At 42.0% G+C, this 27970-nt stretch overlaps 1 protein-coding gene across 17 annotated transcripts in view; it reads right to left on the reverse strand.

Moving 5' to 3' along the window:
* EP400 (E1A binding protein p400) overlaps positions 1 to 27970 on the reverse strand; it is a 62567-nt gene that overhangs the window by 19367 nt on the left and 15230 nt on the right. For 13 of the 17 annotated variants that reach the window (XM_090063789.1, XM_090063792.1, XM_090063788.1 and 10 more), the window contains 17 exons: positions 27376 to 27433; positions 25331 to 25420; positions 23936 to 24043; positions 22387 to 22580; positions 21904 to 22081; positions 20809 to 20945; positions 20208 to 20377; positions 19155 to 19329; positions 17853 to 17989; positions 16906 to 17092; positions 15764 to 15930; positions 14402 to 14556; positions 13643 to 13879; positions 12454 to 12618; positions 9977 to 10144; positions 4532 to 4626; positions 615 to 913 (listed from right to left, as the gene is read on the reverse strand). In XM_090063789.1, coding sequence (XP_089919915.1) covers positions 615 to 913; positions 4532 to 4626; positions 9977 to 10144; positions 12454 to 12618; positions 13643 to 13879; positions 14402 to 14556; positions 15764 to 15930; positions 16906 to 17092; positions 17853 to 17989; positions 19155 to 19329; positions 20208 to 20377; positions 20809 to 20945; positions 21904 to 22081; positions 22387 to 22580; positions 23936 to 24043; positions 25331 to 25420; positions 27376 to 27433 — 2720 coding nt within the window. The remainder of the gene's footprint in view (positions 1 to 614; positions 914 to 4531; positions 4627 to 9976; positions 10145 to 12453; positions 12619 to 13642; positions 13880 to 14401; positions 14557 to 15763; positions 15931 to 16905; positions 17093 to 17852; positions 17990 to 19154; positions 19330 to 20207; positions 20378 to 20808; positions 20946 to 21903; positions 22082 to 22386; positions 22581 to 23935; positions 24044 to 25330; positions 25421 to 27375; positions 27434 to 27970) is intronic. The other 4 variants (XM_090063794.1, XM_090063793.1, XM_090063790.1 and 1 more) reach the window with 2 other exon arrangements.

The following is a 27970-nucleotide window of genomic DNA, read 5'->3' on the forward strand; positions in this document are numbered from 1 at the left end:
GCTCCAAACCTGCAGGCATAGAAATTTACTCCTGAGAGCAGCTGGACAGTTTGCAGGAGTCTTTGGCCTAGAGACTAAAACTTAGCTTCTATTTGATATTTGATGAACTGAGGCTGAATTAATTTGCTTAAGAACCAGAGCGTTTTCCACATGAACAAGATCAAAAATAGAGCTTTCCTGGCAGGGACAATCAATCAACTGCTTTTCAAAGAAAACACTGGACAATCCAGGTATAAATCAGCTTCCCATAGTACCCTGTATTGTACCCCACTGGTAAGAAACAGCACAGACTGTACTAACTTTACCGTAAGCTACACAAAAGAAGTGCGGGATTCTCTTTCTAATTCTAACAGCACTGAGCTTCAGTGTTGTATTGCTCTCCACAACAATCTAAGAGCTGATACTCTATTATAAAAGATCTTCAAACCCAACACTAAAGGCAAATTTAATATCTCAGTGTAATGCTCAGTAGTGTATGTCTTATGCTACAATATCAAGTTGCCTAAAATGAATCAGCTACAAACAGAAAAAAGAAATCCCACAGATATTCAGAAAGGACTGGTTTAGAAACCATGCATTTTAGTAGAAATCTAAAATCATACACCACAAATTACCTATTAACAAAATCCTTCAGGGATTCCTGTTGCTGATCCAATGTCAAGATCAGATCTTGCAGTGGGTTACTTGGGCCTCCTGAGGCACTTGAAGAAAGGCAACAGTTCACAAAGCCAGCCCACCTCCATTTGTTGTCCCCAGGGGAACAATGCTGAGAAATCTTTCTTTCGCCAATCAAAGAACAAATCCCCAACAGGTCCTTGCCATACATTGGGGCTCTGGAACAACGGCGCTCATTGCCCGAAAATATCCTGTCCAGACGCTCCTTGAGAAGCCTGTTCTTCTCCTCAAGTGATTCCTTTGCCAAGAAAAATTGACAAAATTATTTGCAGCATATAATGATCATGACAAGAGCCCAAGCTAGAATAAAAGCGTCAACCCTAAAACAATGTCGCAGAAATAAAAGATGCTGTATATCAGGGTAGGCAACTTTTTTGGCCGAAGTGTCAAAAAAGCCACAATATCTACCTTGTAAGGTGCTGGGGTGCTGGCACACCAGAAAAACAAAACTGGGGAGGGGGTACATTGCAGGACATACTGCATATTAATAAGATTAACCATCATAAATGTTGCCTTTTTACAGTAAATACCAGGTTTTCTAAAAATTCTAAACCTGGTGACAATAAAAACTTCATAAACTGCCTTTATTCTTGTGTATTCTTTTTTGGTAAGCATGTTGTGATGAGAGAGGAGAGATAGGAAAGAGAGGGGGGAGGGAAGAGGAGCGAGAGGGAGAGAAAGGAAGAGAGGCGCAGGGAGGAGCAGGCATGGGGGAGGCACCGCGAGCAGCCTGGCCTGGCGGGGCCCTTGGGAAGGAGCAGTCGAAGGAGATGTTCATAGTAGCTAGGGTCAGGAGGGACCAGATCAGATCGTCTAGCCTGACCCCCCGCCACAGGCAGGAATGAATGCTGGGCTCACAAGACCCCAGACAGGTGACCATCTAACCTTTTTCTGAATTTGCCCAAGGTAGGGGTGAGGACCACTTCCCTAAGAAATTGGTTCCAGATTCTGGCCACCCTAACTGTAAAATATTGCCTTCTGACCTCTAACCTAAACCTATTCTCTATTAGCTTATTAACATTGTTCCTCGTCACCCCAGGTGGTGCTGGGGAGAAAAGGGCTCTTCCTATTTGCTGTTGATCTCCCCTGATGAATTTGTAGGCAGCCACCAGGTCCCCCCTCAGCCTCCTCTTGCTGAGGCTGAACAGGTTCAGCTCCCTCAGTCTCTCCTCATAGGACCTGTCTTGCTGCCCTCTCACCAAGTGGGTGACCCTCCTCTGAACTCTCTCCAGGCTGGCCACATCCTTTTTAAAGTGCAGTGCCCAGTACTGGACTCAGTACTCCAACTGCGGCCTGACCAGTCGCCTAGAGAGGGAGGATCACCTCTCGGGACTGGCTTGAGATGCACCTTTGGATGCATGACAAGATATGGCTGGCCTTGCTGGCTGCAGTCTGGCATTGGCGGCTCATGTTCGTCTTGGCGTCAATAATGACTCCAAGATCCCTTTCTGCCTCTGTGCTTTCAAGGAGGGAGCTCCCCAGCCTGTATGTATGCTGTGGATTCCTTGTCCCAAGGTGCAGCACCCTGCATTTGTCTACGCTGAACCCCATCCTATTCTCATCTGCCCACTTTTGTAGTCTAAATCTAGTTGCAGCCTCTCTCTCCCTTCAAGTGTGCCCACCTCGCCCCACATCTCAGTGTCATCAGCAAACTTGGACAGCGTGCTTTCAACCCCCTCGTCCAAGTCGTTGATGAAGATGTTAAACAGCACGGGCCTGAGGACCGAGCCCTGGGGGACCCCACTTCTCACATCTTGTCAGGCTGAGTACGACCCGTCCACCACTACTCTCTGGGTGCACGCCATCAGCCAGTTTTTTACCCATCCAAATGCATAGGCATCAGTGACAGAGTCGCCTAATTTACTGATGAGGATGGGGTGAGAGACAGTGTTAAAGGCCTTCCTAAAGTCTAGAAAGACTACGTCCACAGTGACCCCATCATCCAAGGATTTATTTACTTGGTCATAAAAGGCAATCAGGTTGGTCAGGCAGGACCTGCCATTGATGAACCCATGCTGATTGCCCCTGAGCATGATTTCCCCTGCAGGCCCCCCACAAACGTGCTCCTTGATGATTCTCTCCAAGATCTTCCCAAGCACCGAGGTGAGGCTTCGGGCCTATAGTTACTTGGGTCCTCCTTCCTCCCTTCCTTAAAAATTGGGACATGAGCTAGTTTCCAGTCCCTCCGCAGCTGGCCAGATGACCACGAATGCTCGTACAGCCAGGCCAAGGGCTCTGCGATGACCCCTGCCAGCTCTCCTCAGTGGGGGCCGGGTGGGCAGGAGGGTCTGCCCCAGGGCTCTGCAGACTCAGGCCACAGTGGGGCTGCCCAGTGGCACCCAAGGTGGGGCCTGGTCTGACCTGCACAGCTCTGCAGGGATGGGGCGCAGCCTCCCTGCCCGCGAGGGGATGCTGCCTGGCCGGGGCAGCATGCCAGGCTCAGGGGGCTCCCGCCTCGGCCCCGTGCATGCCAGGCACAGCACTTGCCCTGACTGACCAGCCTCAGCACTCAGCACCCCGGTACTGCCTCCCAGGGTGGGACAGAGCATCAATCTGCCTGGGCCCAGGGCTCGCCCACCTGCCCACAGCAGTCCCGCACAGTACCTGCCTGAGTCCCCATCCCGCTCTCCCCTCCCCACCTCCCCCCATCTCCCTCTAGGGGCCAAACCGCACTGCGGGGCACAGCCTGGGGACAGGGGCAGAATCAGCAGACTGCGACCCTGTTATGTTCTTTTTATGTCCTGATTCCTCCCCCGGTGCCTACCACAGTGCTGGCATCTGTGGCTGTTCAGGAGAGCCCAGAGCAGTAACTTAAAAAAAAAAAAATTTAAATCATTTCCTCGCACACCTCCTTGCATGCCAGGGAAAATGTCTCTGCATGCCACTAGTTGGCACGTGTGCTGGGGGCTGCCGATCCCTGCTGTATATCATTCACATGCTAAATTAGCATAGTCAGTTGGGTCCACTCAACAAGGACTTAAATTTAACACATAATGTGAAGAGCATGATCCAATTTGTTGGCTTATTTTTCATCTTAAATTTTGAATGTTCTCATTTTTTAAGTTTACATTCTATCTTCACACTTTCAAACAGAAATTAAATTGTTGTGTTCATGCTGGGTATATTCATAACTATGTTCATTCATTTATATTTATATTTATTCATCCTGTGCAAGTTTTTTCCCAAACCAATAAATATTTGCTCTCTCACCTAATTTTTATATATTTTGCACAGGATGAATATGCTGATGACTGAATAAACGTAGTTATTAATATACCCAACATGCATATAACAATTTAATTTCTGTATGAAAGTGTGAAGATAGAATATCACATATATATTATTTAAATCTTACTCAACACAGTTTTGAAGGCGTGATGATTTCAGGAAAACCTGTAAAAAGATGGTGAGAAAGCTTACGTATGTACGTACGTAGTTATCTCACCAAGCAGCCTGACTTTTGGAAGCATACAGACAATCTAACAGTTTTCAAATCATTTTTTCCACAACTGAAGGAAACTGTCTTTAAAACATGTTTCCATTTTTTTTTTTTTTTTATGTAAAACCTTGTCTGCTATTCAGAAAGAAATCCATTTACTATATACTAAAATACTAGCATGTAGTAGTTTACAACTAAAATACATTTTCACCAACAATCCACAGCCCACTAAGTTTAACAGGTCTGAAATACTGGGGAAACCCCCCCAACCCCAAACTGCTAATTGTTCCTGTTTTATTTAATTAGATTGTAAATTACAACCTTGAACTAGTGGAGTGAAGTATTAATACAGCATAAAGAATATGCCATTAATCTCAAAAATCGTTGGGTTAACACAGCAAAATAATTTTGAATTACCTGTGATTGTCCTCCATGGGCAAGAGCAGGTTTTAATGCTGATCCTGTGTCACCAGATGTTAAGCTAGTAACTGCTGTTCGACCTGGAATACAAACTGAGGATAAACCATGTGTTTATATCTCCTTTTTGAGACAAACATCTTCCAGGCAGGGTGACATTTTACAAACACACACACTTGCAGACACACGAGGTTATCATAGCACACAACCTCTCAGCGTTTATGGTCATCTACTATTCCAAGCCAAGCTTGTTACAATTCAAGCAGCCTACAAATGTTTACAGCAGCTCTTTAAAAAAAAAAAATTATAATAATCCAAGCTAGCTACAAAAGGAGCACCCAAGAGCTGTCAGATGCCACCCACCCTGGCTAGACTAGAATAGTAACAGAATGTAGGTCCTCATTATTTCTGTGACAAGCTTCTTTCAAAGATTCCTCTGTTGCAACATGACTACACACTGTTTCGTGGTTGGGGAAAGGCAAGTGTAGGGGACAGCTCTTGCTTTTCACGATTTTGGAAGCCAGCCCAGTCACAAAGAAACCAAGAAGCTTCACTACAGCACCAAAAATTAAACTGATTATATTAATACCACAGTTGTACTACAAGCATTTAGTCCATTTAAATTTCTACTTGGAAAAAAGGCTTTTCACCTACTGTCTTTCTCAGTTGATCTACTTATCTGTTAGTGAGATGGTAATTCATTTGTCCACAGGACAGAACCAAAGTAAGAAGTTCTTATGGTTACAAAAGGTGAGGGCGTACTTATACCAAGCATCGGTGTTGATCTAATAAAGGATCACCTTGAGAGGCTGGACACCTTCAAGTCAGCTGGTCCTGACAGATTACACCTTAGGATACTCAAGGAACTGGCAGGTGTCATAGCCCAATCATTGGCAAAAATATTCAAAAACTCATGGCACTCAGGTGAAGTACCTGAAAAATGGAAGAAGGCCAATGTGGTATCCATCTTCAAGAAAAGGTGGAAATTAGATCCTGGGAATTACAGGCCAATCAGCTTGACCTCAATCCCTGGTAAGATCCTGGAGAAAATTATCAAGGAGACCCTTCTGGATAAGGTGCCTGAAGGCAGCATCCTGAGGGATAGCCAGCATGGGTCTGTTGCGGGTAGGTCTTGCCTGGTCTCTTTCTATGACCAGGTGACATATCACAAGGGAGGAAACATTGATGCCATATATCTGGACTTTAAAAAAAGCCTTTGATCTGGTGTCCTACAACCTCCTCATGGAAAAATTGGCCAACTGTGGCCTCGGCTACACCACAGTCTGATGGCTGGGAAACTGGCTCCAAGGTCAGACCCAGAGAGTAGTGGTCGATGATAGCAAATCATTATGGCGTGCCACGACCAGCGGCGTTCCCCAAGGCTCTGTCCTTGGACCTGTTCTCTTCAACATCTTTATCTACAATGTGGACATTGGTGTCAAAAGCTCAATGGCTAAGTTCGCCAATGACACTAAACTTTGGGGCATAGCGTCCACACCTGCGGACAGGCTAGTGATCCAGGCTGACTTGGATAAAGCTAGTAAGTGGGCAGATACTAACCTGATCATGTTCAATACTGATAAAATGTAAGGTATTACACCTCAGGAAAAAAAACCCACAGCACACCTACAGGCTGGGCAGTGCTATGCTTGCTAGCACTATTGCTGAAAGAGACTTGGGGGTCATGATTGACCACAAGATGAACATGAGCCACCAATGTGATGCTGCAGCTAGCAAAGCAAACCAAACTCTGGCTTGCATCCATAGATGCGTCTCAAGCAAATCTCAGGATGTCATCCTTCTGCTGTACTCAGCCTTGGTGAGGCCGCAGCTGGAGTACTGCATCCAATTCTGGGCTCCGCAATTCAAGAAGGATGTCAAGAAGCTTGAGAGAGTCCAGAGGAGAGCCACGCACATGATCAGAGGGCAAGAGAATAGGCCTTATGAAGAGAGGCTGAGAGCCATGGGAGTCTTCAGTCCGGAAAAGTGCAGAAGACCTGGTGGCTGCTAATAAGTACATAAGGGGTATACATCAGGATCTGGGAGAATGTCTGTTCACCAGAGCGCCCCAAGGAAAAGCAAGCACCAAGGTCATAAACTCCTACAAAACTGTTTAGGCTGGACATAAGAAAAAAATCCTTTATGGTCCGAGCCCCCAAGACCCAGAACAGACTCCCCCCCAGAAGTGGTGCAGGCATCTACTCTGGACTCATTCAAGAAACGTTCGGATGTTTATCTTGCTGGGATCCTTTGACCCTAGCTGACTTCCTGCCCCTGGGGCAAGGGGCTGGACTTGATCTTCTAGGTCTCTTCCAGCCCTAACATCTATGAATCTAGGAATATAGCGTTGGAACCAAAACAGATTCAGCCAGGTGGAGTGGGCTTGTATTGAGTGACATTAGATTTCCCTCACTTACTTACCAGGGGTTTAATTTATCTTCTCTTACTACTTAAGCATGGCACTATGAAACCTTCTGTTACTATAGAAAGCACTCATCTTGTAGCCTTGCCAATTTATCTCTTCCCTCCCAAGTTTTTTTTTAATACTCACATTTTAATTATTGTCTATTTCTCCTTCTTGTGCTGTGAAGATGACAGATTTGAAGTAGCAAGCATTGATTCCCAAATTCAGAAATTTATGTTCATTTACCAGCTACTACCCACAATGTACTGTTCCTACCAGAGTTAAATGGTAGGCACATGGGGCATTTCCACATGTGCTGCAAGATGCAGTGCCAGGTGCTTTAATCAGCAAGCTGCACTAATTAAAAGCGCCCACGCGCTATGTGCATCAGCATCCCCGTGCTGAAAAAAATGGCAGCAGGGCGCTTTGAATTAGAGCTCAAACGTATTTTGTTTCAAAGTGCCCGCTGCCATTTTTTTAAGTGTGGAGATGCGCTGGGACGCTGATGCACATGACGCAAAAAGCTGCTGGAGAGGGTCAATTTCCATGCTCCAGATGGATTTCCAGTGCATCAGAGCAGGCTCTGCACATGCATATTGGAGCCCCTAGTTAAGTGAGACAGCAGCTTCAGGTCAGTAAAACTTGTGCCAAAATAGCTGGCTTCTAAGAAGGTTAGAAGCCTGTTTGATCCTGCTTCTAACATCACAATTATTTAGCTGCATTCCTTCTTTGTCCCTGCATATTTAATGTCACTCAAAAGCTACTCACCCACCCAGCAGCTAGTCAGTGTATTATTGAGATTGTTTACCCCATTCTGAAATCTTAGTTGATGTGCAGTCAACATTTCTGAGAAACACAACATGCTGTTGTTGCTTTGCTTATACAACACCTGCTGTTTTCACTACATAAAAACCATGCCATTTGCAATTTTCGTATATGTCCATTACTACTGGTTTGGTTTTTTTTAAGAAAGCAAAAGAATAGTGGCTTTAGGTCAGAAAAAACTTGCTGTCATAATTAGCCTCGTGAACTCATACTCATTACACCTCCTTTCTATTAATCAATTCAGTAAGCATAAGATTAAACAGAATATTTCCATTATTATGCAAACGGAAATACACATTTTTCCACAACATCTCTGGTTCTTTTTGCAGCCTTTCTATGAATGCAATTGCTTGTGTGTGCTTCTCTAGAAGAGCTAACTGAATGAACTACCAGCACACGACACAGTACAAGGAATATAATCAAAGCTTCAAGTAATACCAAGGACAGTATTCAACCCAGTGGCAAATTAACAACACTGTTTTGTTATTGTTTTCCTGGTAGGATGTATAATTTCCTACCCCAATTGGCACACATTGCTCACAGGCACTGAATACTTTCAGTAGAAAAACAGCACACCACTCTGTGATTCAATATGAAGCTGTATTTTCAGTGCTGAATCAATACACTAATGAACAATTATACCCAACTTAATTAGTGCAATCTGTGCCAAATATATTATACAATTAGGAGGAATAATCAACTATAAAGCAAGTACAGGATGGCTTCACATTTCACATCTTTACAGTTAGCAGACCGCTAATGTAAGCTTCCAGAATGCATGTATTTCCTCAATACAGAAACACTAGGCAATAATCTACACTGTAGATCCTGCAGCCATAGTTTTCTTCTAGTATTTCACACAAAAATGTCAAAGTCCAAGAATATATCTGAAAGATAAGTTTTAATTGGGCTCTCTTTCAATATAAAAGAAAACAGTTCCCTTTTTTACTTTAAATTGGTAGCCCTGAACTAACTAACTTTCTTGGAGGCCTTTGACAATATTAAGAGCATTTGCAATATGACAATCACAAGCTGAGGGATGAAATATTAAGCTACAGATCTTCCACCCTGTGCCACAGTCTCTGATATCTTTTCCCTCCCTAGAGCTGGACCTTGAAAGTACTGCTGTGGAGGTTTCATTCCCCAGTCCTACGTTGCACAAAAGAGGCTAAACTTCAGGGCCATGTAAATGCAGCAAAAAAAGGAGCAGAAAAAACATCCTTTGGTTTTCCAAATGGCTTTCAGTCTAAAGGTGATTACAGCAAGTAGTCACTCCTAATGTACAAGTACCTAGCATCGTACTTCCTGTTGAACAGTACCGTACTGCTTTGCCCTGAAGGCATCCCACCAGACAGACAGTTATCAAGTGTTTCTCCCTTTAACATCTTAGGCTGCTTAGACATTAAAACAAAACAACAAAAACCCCTTCACTTTAAAACTCCGTGCACCCCCACGCCAAGCACAGCACATGCCCAAAAGAAGCACTGTGTTAGTTTGATCCAGTTCACCCAACATCTGTGCAGAACAGGTGCTTCAGCAGGGCTTTTTTGGCGTTTTTAGCTAATAGCTGATTCAATCAGCTATTAGCTAAAAGCGCCAAAAAAGCCCCACTGAAGCGTGCAATTTATACAGATGCTGCAGAGCTGGGTTAAATTAACATGCTGCCTCTTCCAGTAAAGTGCGGTTTGTTTGGGTTTTTTTCACATCTGTCAGCAGCCTTGATCAAGTTAATACAGTGGACAAAACCTAACTTGTATTTTTACAGAGGCACAGGAAAAAAATAGGTGAATCAGAAAAAGCAAGGGAAAAAGCGGATGGAGAAGTAATCACTGTAGGAAAAAGAGAGCATAAGACCATCTGCCACCTCTTCATACAACAGAAATTATCATTTTGAAAAGCAGCTAATAATTTAAATTCACATTTTACCATTCTGGACAAAATGGTTTATGAGATGCAGCTCTGGTGCTGAGAAATTCTGACCATGTAAATACAGTTGCAATGTCTGTGATCATGAGTCAAGCCTTGCACCTATTCTACTCAGCTTTCTTCTAAGGGTCTGTGCAAATTTCCCATTAGGTCACATATTTCCCAGCACTTCTGAACGAAACAGGAACACCACTTCCTTTTTTTTGAACTGACACTGGTACCTGTTATTCAGAAGCAGGTTTGCTGTAAAATGTCTAAGTGGAGACATTCTTTGAAGACAAAATACCTACCTGGCTGAGTTACTGCTGCAGAAGCTGGCATGCCTGCTTGATGCTGGTTTCCCAATGCATTCAAAGCATTTTGAACAGTTCCAGGTTGAGAAACGGTCTGCATGACAACTGGACCCTGAGGTCTCAAATACTGCTGGCCTGGTGCTGAAACAATCTGAAGGACACTTCCTGCAATGGCAGAGTTTAATTTAAAGGAAAAAAAAGTTAGACTTGATGAAATAGAAGAGAGTCAAGAGTCTTCTTGGGATGGTTTAGGAACAGTGCCTCCATCATCAGTGCAGGGCTTAGACTAGATAGCCTTCTTCCAACCCTGATTCTCCAGCAGAACGGGTTATTGAAACAGATCAAGCATCATGTTCTGGGGAATCTAATCCAAAGTGACCGAACACAGTAGACTGCTTGTCAGGTCAAAAATTAAAAACCGCTTCAGTTTTCTCTAAATTGTGCACAGAAATATCTAGACTTAGGAAGAGGTTCTGAAAGACACAATCATTCTAAAACTTGGAAAAAGCAACTCAAATCCCACTGCTTTGCTTACTCACTTATATTTTCTTTTTTTGGCCTATGTCCAAGCCAACCCACCCCTTTCACAACCAGGCAGGTTTTCCAGTTCTGCCACAATCTGGGAATTCACATAGTAGGAAGCTCCAAAATCGGAGCTATAGAGAGGCTATTTCTGATCAAAAACTGTCTAAGTTGGAGACACAGCACAGGGCAGGGGTTGGGTTAAAACAGAGATCAACATTAACAGTTTCTGTAGCACCACTTCTAACTAAACATGTCTTGAATTTTGTGCCATCCAATTTACCTAGTTTTAAACAGAAAGAACAGCAGACATTATCATTTTTATTGCTCAGTCCAGGGATGACCCAGTCTATGGTGATGAGGGAACACAACTGGCATTTGGGTCTTTAGCAAGGCCTGGTAGCTTGGTTGGAATTAGAGTTAGGTAATCTGTTGTGGATCAATTTTGTCTGCAGCTGAAGTTCTGCCTGCTTATTCTGGCATAACTCCAGATGTTAACTGCCTTATTAACTAATCCAATCAATCCACTCATTACCTCTCCTAGCAGCATCCCCTCCTCTTGTCCCTTTCCTTTCTGTATAACATCTTTTTACTTTCTGCCGGTCCATTTGTACCAGCTGACAAAGTACCATATTTACTGAAATCTAAAAGTTTTTCCCCAAGTCAGCATGGGGGAAAAAAGCCCCTCATCTTACAGTTCCCTGTACAAAATAGAGGGGGAAGCAGGCAGCCACTGTAGCTCTGACTCTGGCCCCTCTACTTTCCCTCTGCAGCTTTTGCCCCCCCACACATTCCCCACCTTACTGCAAGATGCAGCTCAACTCCAGCTTGGACTGGGTTCCCTGCAGGGCATGGAGCACATAGAAACTCTGTCCGCTGCCCAGCCAATCAGTAGCAGCAATACTGCTGCACTGCCTATTAAGTCAGTCAACAGTGTCAACACTGCTGCATGGCCAGCAAGGGTTGAACTTACCCACTGTGCTCCAGGATGGATCAGAGCCCAAGTAACAAGCAGCATCTGGCTGTAAGAGGGGAGGTGTAGAGAGGAAGAGGTAGAGACTGGAGAGTTGGGGGGGGGGGGGGGGAGGGGGGGGAAATGGGGCAGAAAGGCTGCATGGGGAAGAAGAGGGGGCAGAGGGTAAGGGGGTTGCCTGACAACCCCCCCCATCCCCAGCCACGTGACTCCCCCAGCCACTGCTTTCCCATATGTAGCAGTAGGGGAGCTGGGGTGGGCCAGCAAGACGAATTCAAGACAACTTTCCAATACTTAGATTCTATACCTGGAAAATTATAACAAATAACATTTTCCACACACAGAATCTAAATCACTGGGGAGGGGGATCATCTTAAATTCAATGTCATCTTAGATTCAAGTAAATGTGGTAGGTAGTTGCCAATGAAGGCAGATGCCTCTCTGAACCAATTAGTCTCTCAGGAGCTCCCTACCAGTAGTGTTACACATCTCTAAGGTGCCCTCTGCTCCAGATTCCCATGTAGAAGGGTCATAAGAATGGCAGCTATGGCTGCCAGTCAGCCAAACTTCAGCTGCTGCCGCCACTTAGGGAACAGACCGTGGTACTTGCATCTCTGCCCCCTGCCCTACCTTCTCTGCCTGACTCCAAACTAAAACAATTTTGTGCTGACTAAATAATAATGCACTGGTTCATTCTATTTGCACTGGACACATTTTGGCACATATCCATGAAGTAAATATTCAAATATAATGTTTTAATACACAGCAGCTATCTCTTCTATGTAGTGCAATGTTAGCATATTTTTAAGTGAAATCTACCCTGCCTGTCGCATACAGTGAACAGATAACAATAAACTACGTTACTAAGGGGCAAGGGGGAAATCTCCTTTTTCAAATCTGGTTCAAGTACATGCAGTATTCCCCATTCCAATGACCTAACACATCAGCACTGGAAAACCCACGGTCTGAAACTGAGTACCTTGCAGCTGCAGAGGCTGCCCCGCAGTGAGCTGACGCAGTTGGCTATGTGATAAAGTAAATTTATTCCCTTGAAACTGCAGTGTTACAGGTGTCTCTGGCTGAGCGATTCTGCCTTGAGCTCCTGCTATGGAGGCCAGTTGGGCTATTTTTACTACCTCACCACCTGTAAAGGAGGGAAATATGCATTAAAGATGGTCCTTTGGCTTTTGCAATTCTCAGTTTTGGTTAGTAAATTGGTGCTGAAGCACCTTCCATGCATAATTCTATTTAGTGCAGTAAAAGTGTCATATAAAAGTTCAGCAGGTATTACTTTGAGTTTGTTGGATGAACTGGAAAGAAACCGATCATTTAGAACTAAAACGTCAATGTTTTAGAAGTGATCCTTCCACTTTTATAAGCAAAAGGTGTAAGAGCTACCTGAAAACTCATGTGACACTTTGTAACAGAACAGGAAGAGACATTAAAGTGATTTCCACTGCCTTTTCAAGAGCGCTGAGAAAGATTTAAAGAGACGACAAAATATTCACACAAAATATAGTGAGTGCATTTTATATACAGCTCTGAGATTAAAATTTGCTGCACTGAGACAAATGAAAAAAGCTTTAACACAATACGTACCAGAAGCTTTTTATGATTTAAAAACAGTAAGGTTACACGCATAGAAGCATCAAGTATTAAATTATTTAGAAAAGGCCAGCACAAACACATAGCTTTTGTAAAGGCAGTGCATTACCCCAGAGATAAAATTAATACATCAGTGCTCAGTATTCTACATACATGCTAATAGGCAATGCACATACAACCTTAAAGCAAAGCCTTATTGCTTTTCTCTGCCTAACAGTTGCGACTTTTGTCTCTGCGAGAGAGGCCTTTTAGCAGATGGATTAGTGTTTAATATGGAAAGAATAATTAGGACAGAGCTAAAACATTTGGTCTGAAGGAAGTCTTGCCAGCAGAAGAAACATGCAGAAATAGGAGATTAAGTTGACACCACTAATTTATGTCCACAGCAATGCTATTGTTTCTTATCCAATTTTTGATTGTCCTTGGTCATAAACAATGTCGTGAGCAAGGCTAATCAGAAGAGTGAAAAAAACAATGATTCTGTACACATTTTAGGGTGCCTAGTAACTTAACCTCATTGTAGTAAGAAGGTGGGAGAAACCTTGAAAGGGGAGGCCACTTACTAGGCAACCGTGCCTGGGCCTGAGAGGTCAGTACCAGCCTCTGAGGCAGCACACTTTGTTGGATGGTGTGCGAGGGGGCCTGTGGCTGGGTCTGGCCTAGCTGTGAGGCCTGTGCAGTGGTCTGACCCCGCTGTTTCACAGGATTGGCTGTGCTAGTTGCTGTGGTGAAGGTCGCTGCTGGCTGGTGTCTTGGAGCACTGGTGGAAGCCTGAGTTGTCTGAAACTGTGCGGCTGCGGCTGCAATCAATAAGGTTTGTTTGTGCAAGCTGTTAGAGGTCTTAACTCCACTGTTTTAAACACCCTGCATTAAAAAGAAACCTTCCAAGAGGATATTAAAATAGCTAAAGGAATGGCTTTTCCTTACAGACTGGGATTTCTACCCATATTTATCCCTCTAGCCTATTTTCACATTATACAATCAGTAAGTATGTTTTAAAAGACTAAAAGCATACACAAACTCCTAAATTGGGCAGAACATTAAATACAATCAGGGTTTAAAAGCCAACTGGGCCACAGGATATTCCATGCATTATCACAATTAGGCTACACCAAGCTTAGCTTTGCACTACACCAATAGATCATACAGTAGCAACTAGTGGGAAAATTTACTGGCAATTAGTTGGTTTGCATCTCTGTTTTAAGAGCCATTAGTATTCTAGACCATTAAGCTAGAGGAAAGAAGAGTTCTATTAACATACTAACACATATCAGTGTATTAAGAGGTTTCGGCAACCAAAGCAGAAATACTGTTCTTCTTACCTTGGTTTGCAGAAACCGTTGCAATGGGAGATCTCCCTCGGACTTGTCCCTGCTGAGTTACTGTAGCTGTGGTCACTGTGCGTTGTACTTGAGCGCTTGGAAAAACAACAGTTCTTCCCTCAGGCTTCTGTCCATACTGAACTGGTTGAAACAACCTGAAAATGATATGTGAAATAAAAGCTTCAGACAAGTTGCTTAACCCAAACCTCTACAAATTCATTCATCTCCCCCTCAGTGAAATGCCTTCCCTGAAGAATGTGACAATCTAGGTCACTGATTAATTCCTATATAATTCAAACTTTTCTTAAAAAACCAAAAAAAAAAAGAATTGTTTCACGTTGCTGTAATGCTGTTTTCCCCCGAGTCTTTAGCTTCTACTGATGCTGCTCTTATTCTTGGCTTTTCCAAGCAGCAGCAGCAGCAACAGCAAAACACTGAGTAAAAACGTGATTCAGCTCATTACTAATCTTTAAAACCCTGTGGGCAAGGATGCAACTGGCAGAAAGAAAAAAAAAACAGGGAAAAAAAAAGAGAAAAAGGCTGCCACTGCTACCAGGGAAACCTATAACCGTGACATGTGCAGAATAATTAAAATGGCGATCAACTTCAATCACCTAATCTGCAAGCAGGAAAAAGAAAGGGGCCATCACAAGGCTTTCAGAGGGATGCCCCATGTCCAGAAAGAGAAGCTTTACAACTTCAAGATGCTGCAGATTAAAACCAGGTTCACAAGAAATATTGTTACATTTTATGTCACTTAACTATTCCTTATGCAATCGTAGCCATAGCTATATGCCCAAAGGACTTGCAAACTACCTACTAATACAGAAAAAAGACATACTTTCAGTTTCCTAGAACTAGATGCTCTCTCTCTCTCTATATGAATGTGAAATATATCACACTACAGGCTAAAGGAAAAATTTGGCAAGCCACAAACTGAGTCAAAGTAGAACTGAGCCATGTGTTTCAAAAAACCATACCCACATCATGACACCGTGTTATGTCATGCCACAGTAAAAATCTGGCTTTTCGTCAGAGCCACCACGCTGCTGTCATCAAACCCTGATTTACTTCCAAATATAGAGCATCATAAATGCACTTGAGTAAGCCAATATCCACAGCTTAGAGAACAAGGAGGCTAAATTGTGCAATACAAGAGTAATGAAATAACTAGGGCATGATGTGGTCCCAACTAATCTAATACACTACCAGAACCAGTTTCATGAGTAAATATTTTGGAAGTAATATGAACTCTTCAACCAAATACAGATAAGAACCAGTGACTAACCACATCTCAAACATGTCACCAATATTAAATCCTTGCTTTTAGCCAACAATATTTTCTTGTAAAGTTGTACAAACCTGCTTGGTTTGAGCTTCACTGGGTTGGGTCTGGGTAGAGGTGGTGGTGAGCTGTAGATTTCCTCAATAAGCTTTCTGGTCACCTTTTGTTTTGGTAAAACTTGTGCTTCATAATGAGTCATTTTATTTTCTATGCCGATCAGATCAAAGAGAGACGTATCTGTATCCTATGATTATTGTGAAATAATAAGGTGTCAGTGCATATAAGTAATAAAGTTCAGAGTAACTGGCATGTCTCATTACTCAGTTTACACAGCCCAAAGGTAACAAATGTTTCTAGCTTCTCTCATTTGCGGCATTTATTTAAAGAAAAAGAAGGTCAGGTTTACTTCTAGTTAATAGATGTTATGCTGAATACGCCTAGGTAAAATCTACAGTTAAGATTCCCATCCTTACATTGGCTAGAAGAGGAATTACATAGGTAGTAGACTACTGTGCAGAAAACAGAACTTACATAAAAATTGCTGGAGCTTTTCCAGTATTTCCAATATCCTCATTAATTAAATACCAGTAAATACAAAACTGAAATACCAAAGACACAGGGCACATTTGGATAATTAAAACAGCATAAAAATATTCAACTGAGTGTTTTTTAGTATACCTGTTACTATCAAGGCACAGTATACGCAAGTTAAAGACAACAAGCCCATCCAAAAAGCTTATGCCTTTCATCACTCTCTTCTTTAGTGCAATTACTTTCCTCTTCTTGCAGGAGTATACTAAGGCAAAATGAATGAGGACCTCCTCATGTTAAAAAAGTTACTATGAATCCTGAAAACAGGAAGATGATTATGGAACCTGAGAGTAAAGTGGGTTTTACTACAATTTATTCAGATTTTGCCTGTCCAGAATTTTTGTAGGTATAGGGAAGTTCCTGAAGACCAAAGCCATGACTGCAATGCAAAACAAAGCCAATCTCTGCACAGGCAGCTGGAACGTGAATGCCAATCAATTACTGACCCAATTCTGAAAACTCATCAACAAATTATTAGAAATTGGGAAAGATGTAATAAATGTACCTTGAACTAGGTATGTAGCAAATTCCTTCTGTTTATGATCTGTGGTTTGACCTGAAGCACACACATAGTAGTAAATACCTAAATTCTGCAAGGGCAGTTTTTAAAATTCACTTTTCCACTCACCTTCCAAAGATCCGATTCTAGAGCTTTTAGTATTAGTGAAGCAGTTCCATACTCCAGTGCTTCTGACACATAAGAGGAGCTAGAAAACCTGGGATTTATAAGGTCCGGATGATTACAAATCCTTTGCAGCTGCATCAGAACATGGAGGACACTGACAAAATGTCCACTTTTAAGTGCATCTTGGGTTCTGTTGAAGAAAGAAAAAATGTAAATACCACAATTTCAGCTTAGCTTTCATAAAGAGCTGACCTTAACCTCACAGGGCCAGAATCTGAAGTGAAAAGTGTTACGCAACAATCTTAATATGTGGAGAAGCATCAGAAAAGTGAATGTGAATTTGGGACAGGCACAAAACTGAGGGACCAACAACACTGCCTAAAATCAGAGTCCAAGGATGTAGGGATTCCCCACACAGCTCTGCCAATAGACTACACAGCTTCCTAAACACCTCTTGGGTACAGATCAATAGTTATGTTGAATTTTTCTAGTTCTGTGAAGTAGAGAGCATCCACCAGAGGTAACAATCAAACAAAAGCAGTTTTTCCTACTGACCACCAGAACTCTATTTATAAAATTTCCAGAGGTAAATACCTAATCATTCAATTTAAGTCATTGGTTTTCAACCTGTGGTCTGTGGACCCTGGGAGGTCTGTGGACCACGTCTAAGGGGTCCACGAAAGATAACTGCGATCAATCAAAAGTATGTGAATAGCTACACTTACATTCCAAAGGGGTCCACATCTCCCTTCAAAATTTTCAAAGGGATCCGTAAATACAAAAAACGTTGAAAACCATTGTTTTAAGCTCATAATATCACTTGCCTCAAATTTTAAAGCTTCCAGTGCAGACATATGATTTTCACTCATTATGAAAGTGTTTGGAGGAATACTAAATGCCATCACCCAGCAGAATCACAGCATTTGTAACTTATTATGAGAATTCCTTACCCTGGTTGTAATATGACATCTTCATACATTGCCTTTTGCCGGTTAGAAAGACGACACTTTAGCACATGCTCATATTTTTTCGTAAGTTGCTTTTCAACATCTCTCTTTGATCTTCGCAAAATAAATGGTTGAATCATCTGAAAAGTTTCATAAATTAAAAAGAAAATTCTCCTCCACATTAAGTTTGACATCTGAGAACTAAGATTATCCAGACATGATGTACATATGTGCTAGACCTATGTGTAATGTGATTATGCTGCCATACAAATGGCTGTAGGAATGCTGTTTGGGTTTTTTTTTTTTCAATTTCTGGCTAATTGTGCTCCAAAATCTAAGCTTTTATTATTGGTTTGCTTGGAGGGTTTCCCCCATTTTCAAAAAGAAATCTCTAACCCTTTACAGTGGAAAAAAAAAAAACTTACAAGTTGTAAACTGAAATGTAAATCAATGCCCATGTGTGCTGGCACCTTCAAAACCAGAGCTTTCAGAGATGTGTGAAGTGCCTCTATTCATTGTGAAGAAGTGATAAAGACTGTTAATTATTTCAGTGATAATCTTTTTAGCAGATGCACAAACTAGCAAGATTTGCTAATCTTGGCATGCAATGGAAGAAAATTTGGGCAGGGTAAGACTCAATATCCAAACGATTCAAACTGCTTTAACTAAGTTGTAGGTTTATATTAATGTAGTTAAATGAGAACAAACCTCTGCCAATCTAAACATGACACTCATGGATGTTGCTTAAGTCAGTTTCTTGCTTGCTTAAATGCATCTCTGGTGTGCCACAAGGAATAAGGAAATTAGGACCCATTCTTCATGTTCCCACTCATATTTCTTACATGGAACCAAAAGCCTCTCCTTAGGAACTAATGCCAAAACTTCCTTCCCATATGGCTATATGTCAAGAGCTCCAAAAACCTATCCCTTACCCAACTCTTAAAATCATCAGTTTAATCCCAATAATACAATTCTGTACCATCACCAGAAAATTCTTTGACACAATGAAAGTCTGGGGGCACCAAAAGTTAACTGCATGCAACACAGAAGCCCTTCTTTGGATTTAATCAGGAAGTGTAATGGAACTTAAGAGGGATATGATTTGAAAGGATCTGTGTCACATAAGAACAGGACACACGACGCTATTTTGCCAACATACATTGCAAAGCTTAAGAGCACGAGAACCTATATGAATTGATCCAAGTGTTAAGAAAAGGCAGAAAATTCAGAGTTCAACTAGCTGCCCCCACAACCTCATTTTTTCATCAGGTATGACTAAAGATGAAGAGAAAAATAATAACATACTCTGTGTAATCTTATGACAAGTTTATGGCAATAATCCTGGTTTTCCTCATTGGCTGCTTTTACTGGAAAGTCTAGATAAGGTCTGGAAATTCCTGGAATTAAAAAATGCACCATGGTCCACAACTCCATCAGAGTATTATGCAAAGGGGTGTCTATCAGGAGTAAGCGATGCTGGCTGTAAATAATAAAACAAAGTTTGTGACATACCAAGTATTAGTTATTATGTACTCATTTATGAAAAATGAGACACACCTACTGAACACATATTAGACTCAAATGCTTAAAAATTGAAACCCTACAGCGTACAATACTACTAAAATAACCTCCGTTGCAAATCAATTTAAAACAAAACATCTCCTTCCTTGGAAATTTTTAAGAGCAAGTTAGACCAACACTTATCCAGCATAATTTAGACATGAATGAACCTGCCTTGAGCAGGAAGCTGGACTAGATTGCCTGAGGTCCTCCCCAGCCATATTTTCCTATGATGCTATGAAAATAAACCCAAAATCCAAATTTCCTTTATCACTGCCCGAAGCAAAATTTGCTTCTTCAGTAAATAATTAAAAGAAGCAAATAATCTGTTTGCCTAACATCTCAGCTATGTTGGGATGCAATGCCCTCTATAAAAAGATGATCAATTCAAACTAAACAAATCAGTGTTATATAAGTATTCAAGACTTACAACATTAATTTAAATAACTTCCTGTCTGCTTCATTATTTTAATAAAAAATATGTTTTAAAAAAAAAAGTCACTCGCAAATGCAAATTTAGATCCTGACCCAAAATAAACTAGCTCTCCATCAAGCTATCTTCCTGTTTCTATAGCATAAAAAATATTTTAGGAAATATACTGCTAAAAGAGCAACTACCACATGTGAGCAAGTCTCTGGAACTTGACTGTTTAAGTGAAGGGATCTCTAGGTTCTTATCTGGATAGTTTGCAAAGTACCCACAGAAGACATGCGAATAAATTATTTTTAAGTAATCCTCTTCTAAAAGAAAAATTGATCTAGAAGTGACGTAAAAAAACCCCTTGATCTGATCCATACCTCCGGAGACTGAAGAGTGCCTCCCAGTGCTTCTCTGTCATGTTTTTAATTTGCTGCATCTCATCTACAACTAAGTACTTCCATCGCATCTTCATAAAGGCTTGGTGACCTTTAAACAGTTGCTTATACGAGGTGATGCACACGTTAAAGCTGTTGGGTTCTGTCCACTCCTATAAAAAAAATCCCCAAGGTAAATAACAGCAGGATGGACACATGGGAGAATTTTAACGACCCCGACAACAAGCTGTGGTTTGGCAGCAACAGAAAGATACTGCACCCGTAACCATTTGTAAGTAAATCTTTGTCTTCAAATTATATTTGCCCCTGAAAAATAGTTAAGGCATCTCATGACTTGTTCAACACTGAGGTTACTCTGTCAGTTCTCTGGGATTTTCAAAGCCCTTTCGTGGATTAGCGTCTCTTGATAAACGCGAGAGGTGCCTGTTACATTGTCGTTACCGATTTCTTGTTATATTATAACAGGAACATGCCGCACAGAGTTGCTAATGCAAGCAGTGATTTAGTTGGACATTAGATTCAGGTAAAAGTCTCACTGCTAAAACTATAAAGATGGAAGTGAAAACACTGTGGAATACAGTACCTGTCTCTTGGCTCTAAGTTCTCTTTGGCTCCCGAAGTACAAAAGAATTTTCAACCCAGGGCACCAGCGTTTCAGCTCAAGCTCCCATTTCAATATGTTACAACTCCGTACAACAACAAGATGAGGACCCCAATTACCTACAGGAGGAAAACCACCGCAGGTGACAATACCAACATACTTCTGAGAAACACTGAAACTCATGTTCTCCCATGTATTTTTAATAATGAATTCGGTACATTCAGTCCTTAACTTAAGAGCAGAAGGGAGACCATACTAATCCTGATAACAAGACTAACAGCAAGAGTTAACTAGTCTGAACACAAAGGTATCATTTAGGTTGGCAATCGTACAATTCCAACTATTTATGAATGACTCTGAAGCGAACAGAGTACCGTTTTCATTACACAATATGAGGGATTCTTTTTTTATGCTATTATACTGAAAATTTAATAAATAACTAAATTGGTCTCTGAAAGCCACACAAAGGGAACAGCAGACTGATTAGGGAGCTGCCAAATGGTATAGCTAGAACATGAAGCAACTGAGTCCTAAATTTCAATCTAAATAGGTTTTTACTAACATAATCCTTCTTCTCCATCTGTTAAGTCTGATTTGACTTAACTAAAACAAAGACTATGAAGCAAATCTGACACTCTCCATCTCCCTCTCACTTTGTCTAGTGCATATTAATTTCCTGGCTCCTGTCTAGCTTCTGATGCTGCTAGGAGCTGATTCTTATCTCCCACCACAGCATGTCCTGTGAGCCAACTCCCCTTTCCACCAGAAGCCAGCCTACCAAAGCCCCCTGAAACACAGTTAAGTGGCACTGCTAACTGCCAGAACACTTAAGTGTGCTCCCCCTACAGCCCCAAACTGTTTTCATATAGGATTTGGCAAACACACATACACACACACCTGGAAAGATCCAGATCAGAACTGCACAAGGATCCTCTGGCATGTCTAGGGAATGTGTTCAGCATGCTAAATGCTGTCTTTGGGGGCTTGCATATGTGTTACAAGGCACCATGCAGCTACCCTGTGTCTGTATTAAGTTTCAGAACTAGAAGCCTGAGCACAGATGCAGACTGAGCTTACCTTCATTGCAAGCCAAGTGTGCAAAGAAGGCAATGACTTGCACAGTTTTCCCAAGTCCAGCTTCATCTGCCAGAATACCATTCAGATTCTTCTTATATAGCTTTGCTAACCAGTCCAGCCCAATCTTCTGATACTCTCTGAGAGTCCCGTACAACAGGGACGGAGTATTATATTTTACCTGGAGCAAAAGAATATATGCATATTATGTTTCTACTTTTGACTAAAGCTTAGCATGCAACTAAGTGTAAGGAAGCAAGCACAAAATGTTTCCTATTGTGATTTGCTAATTATAAAAAACATTTGATTATTAACTGGTTGTTAAGAAATATAATCTAGATAATGTCACATACAAGAGTGACACTGAGGAATGCCATCCTTGATTCTTGAGGAAACGAGCAATGTTAGCTTGGTACTTCAAGTATACTTCTGAAGCTAAATTCTTTAAATAATGCAAATACAAGCTCAGCTGAAAATGATTTTTACCGCTGTTGTGATCCTTGCGCTGCCTTTAGGTAATAGCACTTCTGCAGCACCAGCAACTTCTGCTATGTCTCTTGCATGTTTCTTTGGAGGACTTGATCTCTCTAGCCCCTTATACTGATCAATGCTGAGAAGCGAGTCTATGAGGACCACTTCCTTCTGAGGGCTCTCCCTGTCAGCTGCATGGTCTTCCATTTCTACAGCACACATAATACACAAATTATTACTAGGGATATACCAAAATCATGATTTTTAAAGGAAACTGTGAAATCAGGCACTTTTCACAAAAAAAATAAGTAAATCAGAGAAATCTGTGAACAAAAGGAAGCCTGCAAAAACAGCAGGGAAAAACAAGACTATGTAAAAATAAAAAGGTTTTACTATCTTTCCCCCTTGGACAGCAAAGCCAGGCTGGGATGGGGAACTGGGGGGACGGGAGGAGCACGGCCTAGCCAGGGCAGCATGGCCCAGCTGGTGGACAGCGGGGCAGTGGTGGCCCATCCCTGCGCCCATGCATGCCCAAAGAGGGGCAGGGGGAGCAGGGCTGGTTCATAAGCAGCAGAGCCAGGACAAGACAGAAAATGCAGCCTGACTGGGGAGCAGCAGGGAGGCAGCGGCATGTCCTCATGCTGGGATGGGACAGGGCTTATGTTTCGTAGATATTAGACATTAGGGCTGGCACCTTAAATTCAGCTGAAGGTCATTTCCCACCCATGCAGACCAGGGCCAGGTGGTGAGCAAGGTCGGGCAGGGTTAGGGGGCAGTAGCAGCCCAGGTGTCTGTCAGCCACCCCAGCCAGAGGTGTGGGGGCACAGCCATGATCTGCCTGAAAAACTGGAGCACAGGGCCACAGCAAGCCCACAAAATTTGAGCCTGGGCTCCACGACTTGAGTAGTTTCACAAGATAACTAAGGCATCTAATTCCTATTTAGGTTATTAACTTGTTGAATGTTTCGATTGTTTTCTGTTTAGCCACCTAGAATGAAAAGCAAGTTGAGCTCAAAAATAGGTTCTGAATGTTTACATCATAGGGCTATCAGAACAGAAACGAGCTTTTATAATCCTGCTAAGAAATCCTCAGAAATTTTTCAGTATTTCAGAACAAATGGTCCTGCGACAAATGATGCAACATACAATAAAAAGTTACTCCCTGAATTTAACAGTGTACTTCCAGCTTTTTTACAATGCCACTGTAGTCCACAAAAGCCTCTCAAACATTAAATTAAATGTATCCTTACAACATCCACAAAGCAGGAAAAGATTATTCTCCTGTTATACATTGGGAACTGATACGCAGAGAAATTAAATGTCTTTTGCAAAATCATCTAGAAAATATTTAGCATTACCAAAAGTGGCACCCAAATCTCCTAAGCCCTTTTTCTGGGTCCTTGATCACAAAACCTTTCTACCTTATGAGACCATATGGTCCCATTCAGAAGCCAGTACTGTACTTTTCATTTGTTTCAGATGGACCTTTATATCTGGTTTCTCAGAATATGAACCATCTTGATAACTGGAATCCAATTTTATAAATAAAATAAAATCAATTTACCTTCTTCACTAGTATCCTCTTCATTGTCAGGCTTAGGCTGGGGCCAGTGAAAATTCTCTGCAAAGGCACCTTCATACATCTTTACTAAGTCATCCAAAGGCAATTCAGCTGAAGGTCATTGAATATATACAATGTTATTACCCATAACAACTAGTAACAGTTCATATTGTTGCTTTATAAGTATCAAAGTATCTCTGATTGCTATGTTAGAATAGATACACAATCTGCAGTTCATAACGACTATAGTCGAAAGGACAGCAACTATTTTAAGTAATTATTGAAGACCTGGGGTTTGGAGGACATTAGCCCCTACCTTTGGACACCTGAATTTAAATCCGATTAAAAAGGGTGAATGACAAGAGCTCAGCTTTTTTTTTTTTTAATCACCATCCAAACCTGCCATATACTCTATTAGTTGAAGCATGGCACTGAAACAGTGAAGCAGTCCCTGCTAGTTATTCTGAACAGTAGGTACATGCTCTGTAAGAGCAACCTCTGTAAAGGCCCTTGTCCTTTTGACTGGTCAGCTCAAATCTGCTGAATTTCAGACATGCTACAAAGCTCTTCTCCTCGAGCAAGCAGCAGCTGATAGACAGCCACAGCAGTTGAAGGTGATGGTTCTGGCAAACTGGAAGAGGCGAGGGAAGGTTTAAAGCAGCACTGGTTGTGTAAGTGATGTTTCGTCCACTTTCCTGCAGCTCTTGTGTTCTGAACATATAGCAAGGGCACCTACAGCTCTGCTTGGAAACTTTTGATGCTGGGCCCATCTATAGGAACAACATCTAACTAAAGAGTCACTCACACAGGGCACATCTACACATGATGTTACAGTGATGCAGCGTCAGCAGGCGCAAACAGTGACACTGCAGCTACGTTGCCGTAGCGACATGCTTCCTCGGTATAGCACATCACTACAGCGATACAGGTAAAAATAAAAATAACTGTGCACCAGCAGCACAGCACAGTAATGGCTGTTACTGCGCCATCATTTAGTACTTCCAAAAGGTACTATTAAGGAAGGTACTCCAAAAGGAACTACTAAATGCTGGCACAGTAACAACAGCACCATAGGGGCACGTGTAGATATGCCCACACTGACACTTTTTCCTCCAGACCAATTATGTAAGAATCAGCTAACTAAATACAAACATTCCTCAAAGTTCAATAATTTGGCCCCTAAAATTACGAAATAATAAGAAAGCACACACCAAACAAAGCAAAAAGCCTCCTTAAAGAAATACCAAGTCGACCGAGCTTGAAAGTTGAATGTACTGATAGAAGAAGCATTCTTTTGCTAATAACTATTATTTACAAACACAAGGCAACAGAATTGCTACATACTTTCATACATTATGGCACTAGGTTGAAACCTGCGTTCAAACCCCACATGCATACCTTCTTTGGCTAAGTTAGATAATTCAGTTTGATGGTTTATATTTCCTTCTTTAGCCTCTTGCTCTGCAATCGTTTCCTCTTCATCTTCAACTAAAATCAAAACACAATAAAGTATGGTTGCATACATAATAGGTCTGCAAACTCAAACATGTTTCAGATCTTTTTTCCAAGTAACAGCACTCAATGTCAAAGGGATATTTTAGAAGAAGTAAAACATTAGAAAATTGGTCTTACAATCATTGAATCATAGAAAATTAGGGTTGGAAGGGATCTCAGGAGGTCATCAAGTCCAAACCGCCTGCACAAAGCAGGACCAGCTCCAGCTAGACCAAGGCTTCATCTACCACGGTCTTAAAAACTTCCAATGGTGGAGAGTCCACAACCTCTCTGGGTAACCTGTTTCCATGTTTTATTACTCTCCTAGTGAAAAAATTCTTCTTAATATTTAACCTAAACCTCCCTTGCTGCAACCTGAGACCATTTCCAATTGCCTACCCTGGAAATCTTCAGGAGGAGACTGGACTCCCAGTTAGTCACCTGACTCCCAATTAGTTGCCTCTGGGGTCACCTGACTCCCAGTTAGTTGCCTGTCTAATCTAGTGCAGGGGGGGCTAGACCCAGTGATCCCTCAGGGATCCCTCCAGCCTTGCAATCTATGAATTGCTCCTTGTTCCGTCATGTGCCACCACGGAGAACACTCTAGTTCCATCCTCTTTGCAACCCCCGCCCCTTCAGGTCATTGAAGGCTACTATTAAATCCCTTCTTAATCTCCTCTTGACTAAATAAGCCCACAGTTCCCTCAGCCTCTCCTCATAAGACATGTGACCCAGCCCCCTCACCATTTTTGTTGCCCTCGGCTGGACTCGCTCCAATTTGTCCACATGCTTTCTGTAGTGGGGGGCCTAAAACTGATGTGACTTCACCTGTGCTGAACAGAAGGGAATAATCACTTCCCTTGGTCTGCTGGCAACACACCTACCAACGCAGTAGGCTGTTAGCCTTTTTGGGAGCAAGGGAACACTGCTGGCTCATATGCAGCTTATTGTCTACAGTAACCGCCAGGTCCTTTTCTGCAGAGCTGCAGCCCAACCAGTCAGCCCCCAGCCTGTACCAGTGCATGCGACTGTTCTGTCCTAAGTGCAGGACCTTGCACTTGTCCTTGTTGAACCTCATGAGATTGGAGGGTGGGGCAAAAGCAATTTGCTTAGGTCACTCTGAATCCTAGCCCTGCCCCTCCAGTATATCTACTACCCGCCCCGCTGGCTTGGTGTCATCTGAAAACTTGATGACGGTGCACTCTATGCCATCTTCCAAGTCACTGATGAAGACACTAAACAAAACTAGCCTCAGGACTGACCTCTGGGGTACTTGACTTGATACTGGCTGCCAACTAGACTTCGAGCCATTGATTATTACCCTCTGAGCCTGATGCTTTAGCTAGTTTTCTATCCACCTTACAGTCCATTTATTCAGCCCGTTCTTCCTTAGCTTATCTGCAAGACTGTTGTAGGAGACTGTATCAAAAGCCTTGCTAAAGTCAAGGTATACCACATCCACTGGTGGAAATAGATTCCGTGAGGATCTGCTCCATGTCTTTTCTCAATTAAACTGCTGAATCCTACACCTTTGTGGCATGGAGTATAGCACATACAGCCAGGATCCAGTGAGTTGTTCAGTGTGGTTTATATGTAAACTTACAACTGCTATTTCATTCTTGAGGTACAAACGAACAGCCCAAGCAATTTGTATTTTAACTAGGAGAGGAAAATTAAAGAAGCTAATACCACAAATTCCTATTCCTCTCCTTCTTCCATCTCTGTTAGGACTTGTAATGAAGCCTTGGCAACAAAATTTTATACAAGCACCTCACCTCATACTGCTCTTTAATTTTTAAGAATTGAGTGAACTTGGTATTTTGTGAAAAATCACCAGGTACATGGAGCAGCAGATCAACGACCAGTGGTTTAATATTTTTTATGTATAAACCATATGCACATTTCCTAAGTATACCACATACGATATGACATTTTGAAAAGCAACTAACCTTCCTCATCAGTCAAGGATGTGCTTGCTTTTCTTTTCCTTCCAGGTGACAACAAATCCTAGCATCAAATAATTAAAATGTTTTAAATCCAGGGAATAAAAACACCAGATATCCTTTAAAGAAGCTGCAAACCATGCTAGCAATATCATGATCTATCTTCTTCCCTTCTTTAACATTCAGCACCACCATTAAATTGGAAAGCAGACCAAAGTCCATCCAATAAGTTCAGTACATCAGCATCTCATTGGGACTCTGTGCCGAAGCAAAGGTTTACTTGCAGAGATCACTCTGCAAGATGAGGACCCATACATACAAAGGGGTAAAATCACGGCTCTTTCACAAAAGCTGTGAGCTCAAGGACAGTAAGAACAATCTAATATGATCTTCTGTATGTCACAGGAGTCCCTCTGCTGAGTAAAATGACTAGTGTTTCAGTCTGCAGGAAACTAAACTACAAGCCACATGCAGGAAATAGGAAGGGAAGTAGGAGAATGAGGCCTGCAATGACTAGGAATTAATTAGGTGAGATATGCCCAGATCATCTCAACAGGCAAATGTCATGAACTGAAGAACACAGTCAACAATCCTCAAACTT

Source organism: Crocodylus siamensis, chromosome 9 (genome assembly GCF_052110815.1).
Source record: "Crocodylus siamensis isolate JL-2025a chromosome 9, ASM5211081v1, whole genome shotgun sequence".
NCBI lineage: Eukaryota > Metazoa > Chordata > Crocodylia > Crocodylidae > Crocodylus > Crocodylus siamensis.